The 8,206-nt window shown below is 39.1% G+C and overlaps 1 protein-coding gene across 1 annotated transcript; it reads left to right on the top strand.

The window, feature by feature from the left end:
• The first annotated feature begins 4,450 nt into the window (after positions 1-4,450).
• Positions 4,451-6,346, top strand: LOC139717351 (uncharacterized). Its single transcript, XM_071628856.1, has one exon. The coding sequence runs from the start codon at positions 4,451-4,453 to the stop codon at positions 6,344-6,346; it is 1,896 nt and encodes a 631-aa protein (XP_071484957.1).
• Positions 6,347-8,206: the final 1,860 nt, after the last annotated feature.

The following is an 8,206-nucleotide window of genomic DNA, read 5'->3' as shown; positions in this document are numbered from 1 at the left end:
GCCTACTAACACACATGTCATGGTGCCATTAAAATAACGTAGACTACAGGCAGTTTACAGGGCATTCGTAGTACCCTCAGTGATTGTCTAGTGTCTAAACATTCAATATTAATGAAATAATACGACACAGCCCAATATTGGAAATGGGCCTCAGGGCAAATATGCTATTACTCTGCAACGCCCAAGTATTTGTCTATCGGTATCCATCGTGTCTATCTTCCTGCCAAGTGTATTTTTGGTGCGGATAATATTTTATCCTGTACACACGAGGTTAAAAGAGGTTAAATTCAAGTTATACGCGCCCCTCTAAAATCTGCAACGTGCAAGATTTTATCCATCCGTATTTATCGTGTCTTTCTTCCCGTACTTTTGGTGCAGATATTTATCCTGTAGACGCGAGGTTAAAAGAGGTTAAACTCAAGTAATACGCGCCCCTCCAGAATCGTCTTGGGTTCTCTAAGTTTACGTAGACTGAATGTCACATCATCTAATGAAAAAAAAAATCGTGTTACACGCAGTCGTTCTTAATTCAACACCATGCTATTCTCACTGTATGCGTTACATGTAGTTGGTGGGAACAAAAGCCACATCATGTGAACTCGTTACTTTTTGATTTGATCTGATTTGTTTTTCCATATATATCACAAATGATACATATACAAACGAAATAACATAAAAAACGTTAGCAAAAACATATGTATAACAATCCATAATAGGACATTTCTTCTTAAACTGGCAAAAATGATGGAATAAGCCATCATGGCGGGAAACCAAAAACAAGTATTATAGCTTGCTAGAAATAGGTTACCCATAAAGTGACGTAGCTGCTGGTAGTGACCAGAGGTACGGATAATGTACATAATGATAATTATTGCAGACAAATATGTATGTATGTATGTACGTATGTATGTATGTATGTATGTATGTATGTATGTATGTATGTAAGTACGTACGTATGTATGTATAAAACGTTTCATTGTGATCTAGCCGTCATTTTCGTTTTTGTTTTGTTTTTCGGGGGGGGGGTAATTACTGGAAACTTGTGAGTTTTCTCTGGTTATACTGTAGCTATTATTATAAAGATGTATAAGTAGTACATGTACTTATAACGATAAGAAATTGGTTTTGCTCGTACAAAGTCCATGTATATGTGAAGAATTTATTGTCTATTTTTGTTCTTGGAAGTATAATATTAGAAGGAAGATATCGGATTGATGTAATGCATGGAAAAGACATCAAGAGTAGCAGAATGAGCGCGATACTTCTCTATCTAATTAGCTCGATGATGTTCATACCCGGAGACCAAGTAAATCGGAGCTTACGATGTATTGGATTGTATGAAATACAATACAGCTTCTACAAAAACACAGTTAATAAGTTGCACCTGCATAATTGACTACAGCTGCGGAAATAATCCCTGTACCACAAAATTTTGTTAACGCGACCGAAATGGCAGCGTCATATTTTTTCATTAGATTTCTTTCACTCTAGCGTGAGTGGGGGGTCACCAAGAGATAAAAACAACAAATCTTTGCTTTTATTTTTCAGATATAACTGGGAGCCGAACTAAGGGCACAGGTAGGCAGTCAAACAAACAGACACGCACAAACACACACAAAAATATACACACACAATACCACATCCCTATACACAAACAGACACTTTTAAACAACAAAAGGTACAATGGTTGTGCTTGAGGCCGGCAAGAGGGAAAAAATGAGGCTTGATAGAAAAAACGACGGAGGGGCCAGGAAACAGGTAAGAGAAGAGTATTGAGAGACACAGAAAGAATAGATATAATATCGGGGTGGAGAGGTGAATCTTGATATATATATATATATATATATATATATATATATATATATATATATCTATATCTATATATATATATATATATATATATATATATATATATATATCATACATAATAATATGCATGTAAATATATATATATCATACATAATAAATATATATATATATTATATATGTATATATATATGTATATGTATATATATATGTAAATATATATATATATATATATATATATATATATATATATATATAAGAAAAATGGAGTGTTGTGAGACATGTATTAAGTTGAGAGGATAGATAATGCGAAATAAAGCAAAGTATATAAATGCGGACTATAGAGATCACTATCTAAGAGGAACGAAGTGGCATGGAGTGAATTTGGGCAGGAATGCATGATATGATTACAATCATTTCATACAACGACAAAGGCATTATTATAGCCCACTCTGGTGGGGTTGATGCCCACGCTGCCACCTACTCGATTGTGATAGGCCTACTATAGTAGTCAAAGAGCAACTGACTGACTCGTATACGCTTGACTTGGCCAGATGCGCAGATCGGGGACTCGAGTTTCAATCTTCGGTTTGAATAGCCCTCGGGATTGAAATCAAAAGCCGCTGTGAACGGGAGAGTGTGGGTTACGCTGAAAGTCACGTGCATGACCATGTGCACTATCGACTAATTTTTTATCATTGTTTGTCCTTCGCTAATATTATGTATCTTTCTAGCAAGCCACCTATCCATTTATCTCTCTATCTTTATGTCAATTTTGCATACGTGCATTTACGTATTATACATAATATATAGCGTTCTTACATACATAGTATATCATGAAGAGTTTTATCGCAAAACAACAAAAACGAGCTAGTTCGGTGTTTGTCAAGTTGAGATATTTGGGATCATAGCTGATAAAAACAAAGAAATAATAAGGAAATGCTGGACATTTTAATCATAACATCAAGAATGTTGCTTGTTATAATTGATGCTATAACATGATATGATATGCTATCACTGGAAAGGTTTTACTTCGCTCTATCTGATGAAGGTGTTATACTCTAAAGATGTTTAAAAATTGCGCTTAGCCCGTTTTGCGGTGAAACTCTTCATTATTATTATAACGTTAACATATAATTATATCAAATGTGCAGCATGTACAAACATTAATTAACGTATTTATTATGATATTTATTGATTAATATAATATTCATATGTCTGTGTGCAAATCTGTTATTTGCTTGCGGGTTAGTGAAATTCACTCTGTGTTAACTATTCTCGTTATGATTACAGAGTGCATGTAGTAACATAGGAAAGATACATGTATACTGTGATAACTGAAATAATTACGATGGTCCAAATGCTATCAATGTACTTACGAGTGTAACCTTAGTATAATGTAAATGCTCCTTAATATGGTCATATCTTTGGAACGATCGATTGATTGATTGATTGATTGATTGATTGATTGATTGATTGATCGATCGATTGACTGACTGATTTGACCCTTCTATGTATGGCATTTCCTTTCGAGTACATCAATTATCAGCAATTTTATTAATATCGTAAAAATATGGCATTACACAGTAATATGACAATTTTCGACAGTTTTCGGTATCTATACATCTATGGTATAATCACATACGGTACATCGTATTTTCCATACTGAACGATTACCAAGAACAATCAAAAAACCTGACTGTTTGGCAACCGACAATGAATAACAGGAATCCAACGAAAGAAAACAAAGGGGTTCAACATGACGCTCGTAGAATAAAGGGTTTTGTAAAAGGAGAGAGAGAGAGAGAGGGGGGGGGGTGAGCGGGGATGCTAGAAATCTACCAATACTATAGTCTTGCCGGATCAACTCATTATACGTACAGGTACATACATGTACAATCTGTAAGATATAATATAATGGACAGGAAATTATCATGACAGTGGTTATATGAAAACAACAACAACAACAACAACAATAACAACAGCAACAGATATCAGGAAAAACCAAATCGTCGGGGGAAAATGATCCAAAAGACGTTTATACTAAATCAATAATATTTTTTTTTTTTTTGTTTGTTTGATTGTGGCGCAGAATAGCTGTTGCACTCAATATTTGCTCTCCCTTCAGTAGGATATTGACTGTATCTTTGGAAGGTTCTCTGTTATATTTTGATAACAGAATGTTGCTATAGCACCCTGGATACTGCAGGACAAGTTTGGAGTCCTCAATCAAGAAGACTGACCAGCAACTTCAGGTGAAAGTTTTGTGTGCTAGTATACACTGAGCTGCCTTCTCAACCTCCATGTTACGTACTACAGGCGTGGATGGTTCACCGGTCATCAAAAGCTTTGCTCTGGACCCATTGTCTGCACGGTGCAACAAGTTCTTTTGTGTGTGTGCCTGCCCATTCAGAATGATGAACCTGACCGCACTTAATCTATTGCTTTATAGATGCTGAGCTTGCCTTCTCATACACCTCTCATTATCACACACACCTACACAGTGAATCTGGTCAATGTTGGGAAGAAGTAGAAAGAAAAACACCCTCAACAGCTATGTCACACTAGTGAGCATTATCTGTGTGGCAAAATGGAGAATTTTGTGCTGCGCCTTGCCTGTGTAGGCTTATTTCTCGTGACCATCATGGCAGTGAGGACTATGCAGGACACAACATGTTACAGTTCGAAAGAACTAAAACACATAGGTGAGCAGGTCGAGAAGGGGAAACTTCAACTTGATGTTTATCACGCTGTAAAGAAGCTTGGGATATCTAAGGTCAAACCGACCCGACGTGGTCGTAGGTCATTTCAGAAGTCCCAGAAAGCCATCCCTGTCCTTTCAGGCAACAGGCGAACTGGAAAATCAAAAAAGATCATTGAACAAAGAACACCTGCACTGAAAAGGATCTCGCAAACTTGCCATCTCAATGAAGAAGCACCCCTCACCAGAGTTGGCTACTGGAATGCACAGTCCATGATGAATAAACCAACAGCAGTATGTGATTTTGTTATAACCGAGAAACTGGATGTTGTGGCCATAACTGAAGCTTGGCTCAGAGGGGACAGTCGTGACAGTCCCGCATTAGCTGAAATCCAGAACACGCTGAAAGACTACCGCGTTGTTAAGCTCCCTCGCAAAGGAAAGAAAGGTGGAGGACTTTGTGTCATATTGCGGAACCGCTACTATGTCACCAATACCAAATCTCACTCCTTTGAATCCTTTGAATGCCTAGAGTTAACAGTATCATGCTCTGGTCAAAAAACTCTCTCACTCATCACTATCTACAGGCCACCAGGGACGGGCATCAGCACCTCACTCTTCTTTACAGAGTTTTCCAGGCTGCTCGAATCTGTCAGTCTTCTATGCAGTAAGTTGATAATCGGTGGAGATTTCAACTTCCACTTCGATGACCCACTTGCTCCAAACACAAGAAAACTTCGTGATATGCTGGAGTCTTGTGGTTTGAAGCAGGTTGTCTCTCAACCAACTCACATTCGGGGTCATACATTAGACCTGCTGATTGTAAGAGAAGACGACGACATAGTTAGCAATGTTTCAGTTCTCCCCACGATGCCTTCCGATCATGCAGCAATAGTCTTCACTGCTGCTCTGGTACGCCCCCCGCTTACCAAGAAGGAAATTCGTTTCCGCAAACTGCACAGCATTGACTACACTAGATTCAGTGAGGATGTTAAAAGTTGTTTTGCCAAAGCGCACGACACTGAAGATCTTGACTTGTGTGAGAAGGTGAAACTGTTCAACAACTCAATCGAAGACACCCTAGATCAACATGCACCAGTGACTGTTAGATCTGTACATCTGCGCCCTCATGCTCCCTGGTATGACGATTCACTAAGAGCACAGAAAAGGAAGTTGCGTGCCAAAGAACGCCAGTTGAGAAAGTCTGTCCCAAAGCTGACGATTGATAAACAAATAATGAAGAAAGCCACCACAGAATACCATGCTGCCCTGAAACAAGCCAAACGATCATATCACCAGAAGCTGATCAATGACTGCAACAGGAACGACCTATTCAGGTTGATACATGACCTTACTGTCGAGCGCCCTGGACAGACTCTGCCTTCCCATGACTCACATGAAGAACTCTCTGAGAGACTCTGTAAGTTCTTTGATGACAAGATCACTCAACTGTGCAATCCCCTGTACAATTCGGAGATGAACCCAACTTCCTTCACAGGCTCCTTTTCAGTCCTGAAGAATCCCATGAGTTCTGTGACCTGCAGCCTTCAAGCATTTCAAAATGTCTCAGAAGAAGACGTGCTGAAGCTCATAAAATCCAAGAAAATAAAAACATGTCCTTTGGATCCAGCACCTGCTGTTGTGTTCAGCAACTGTACGGATGCCTTTCTTCCTGCCATTACGGACATGATAAACCACTCTCTTGATCATGGAGTCTTCCCAAAATCCCTCAAGTCAGCACTCATCACACCCGTACTGAAGAAGCACAATCTCGATCCAGAGTGCTTAAATAGCTATCGCCCAATTTCGAATCTTCCATTTTCTGGCAAAAGTCATTGAGCGTGTAGTATGTCAGCAGCTTATGCAGTACTTAACTGGGAACTCCCTCCTCGCCAACAGGCAGTCTGCCTACAGACGACATCATAGTGTCGAGACAGCACTTTTGCGAGTGTACAATGACCTTTTGCAGTCCCTTGACGACAAATGTGAAGCCATTCTCGTCCTCTTAGATCTGTCCTCAGCTTTTGATACGATAGATCATGATATCCTTCTCTCCATGCTGAAGAGCAGGTTCGGCATAGACGAAACAGCATTAGCCTGGCTATCATCATACCTTACTGACAGGGAACAGAAAGTGACAGTTAACGGCGTCACCTCTGACTCCATTCCACTTAAATGGGGTGTCCCTCAAGGATCCGTAATTGGACCACTTCTGTTCATCTGTTACACCACTCCAGTCCAGGAAATCATCAAAGCTCATGGATTTGGCTGTATGATGTATGCGGATGACACCCAACTCTACATTTCTATGAAATCTACTGACAGAAATCGAATCATCAGGAGGCTTGAGCTCTGTCTGGCAGATATCCGGAAATGGATGGAACATAACCACCTTGTCTTAAATGACAGAAAGATGGAAGTGCTGCATGTGACATCTCATTTCAAGCCCTCCAGAACCCTGGCTCCCATTGCATCCGGAGAGTGCCAAGTCGTGCCATCTGCAGCAGTTCGTGATTTAGGAGTCTTCTTGGACAACAATCTTCAAATGAATCAACATGTCAACAACATCTGCCGTAGTGCTTCCTTTGCCCTGAGAAAAATAGGAAAGATCCGAACCCTTCTTGACAAGCGAACAACAGAGGTGCTAGTACATGCATTCGTGACTTCTGTCCTTGACTTTTCAAACAGCTTACTAATTGGCCTTCCAGACAAGGAGATTAGTAAATTACAAAGGATTCAGAACTCTGCAGCCCGTCTGGTAACAAAGTGTAAGAAGCACGATCACGTAACACCAATTCTCGCTGAGCTTCACTGGCTCCCTATTCAACACCGGATCCAGTACAAAATAATTTTGTTTGTTCACAAGGCTATACACAATATGTCACCCGACTATATATCTGAACTGGTCGCTCCATACGTCCCTACAAGAACTCTCCGATCTGCCTCTCAGCACCTGCTTCAAGTTAACACAAGAAGGACCAAGAGATATGGTGAAAGGACTTTTGCCCATGCAGGTCCAGTCCTCTGGAACTCCCTTCCTCAGCTACTCCGATCCCAAGAAAACTCTGAACTGTTCAAAAAACAATTGAAAACTCACTTATTTCGTTCAGCATACAATGTTCAGTAACTTTCCAGTAGTATTAGAATTATACTGTTATGATATGTGGTTTGCCACTTTTCAGTTGTGACTTTGTTTCATTATGTATGTATGTAAAGCGCTTTGAGAACCTATTTTGTGTTGAATTGCGCTATATAAGAACATTATATTATTATTATTATTAATAATAATAATAATAATAATAATAATGATAATAATAACAATATTAATAATTATATATGTAATATATATACATAGCCAAAGAGTACAAGCATTTGAGTTAGAGAAAAGGTTAAGCTCCTGCCTTGCGGTGTGTGTCCAAATATGACTAAGAAAGTAGGGCCCAACGCAACGTCAAAACCAAGAGCGAGTGTCCTAATCTTCAAATTACGCGGGAAAGGTCACTAGGCTTCCTGAAGATCAAAAGCATCAACATTCTTTCCGTTTTTGTTGGTCTAGACATGGATCAATTATGGCAGTTGTATGGGGATTTGTCTTGGTTGCTGACAAGACATCAGTTTTTCTTCGACTTTATTTTTTTTTATTTCCCTTTGGTTTAAAATCCAGTCGTGAAAATGTGATCACAAGGAGAAATATCAATC

Source organism: Diadema antillarum, unplaced genomic scaffold (genome assembly GCF_040938485.1).
Source record: "Diadema antillarum isolate AM-2024a unplaced genomic scaffold, OU_Dant_1.0 scf00000074, whole genome shotgun sequence".
In the NCBI taxonomy this organism is placed as follows: domain Eukaryota; kingdom Metazoa; phylum Echinodermata; class Echinoidea; order Diadematoida; family Diadematidae; genus Diadema; species Diadema antillarum.
Note: the sequence above shows the minus strand (reverse complement) of the source record. Positions and strands in the feature narration are given on the sequence as shown.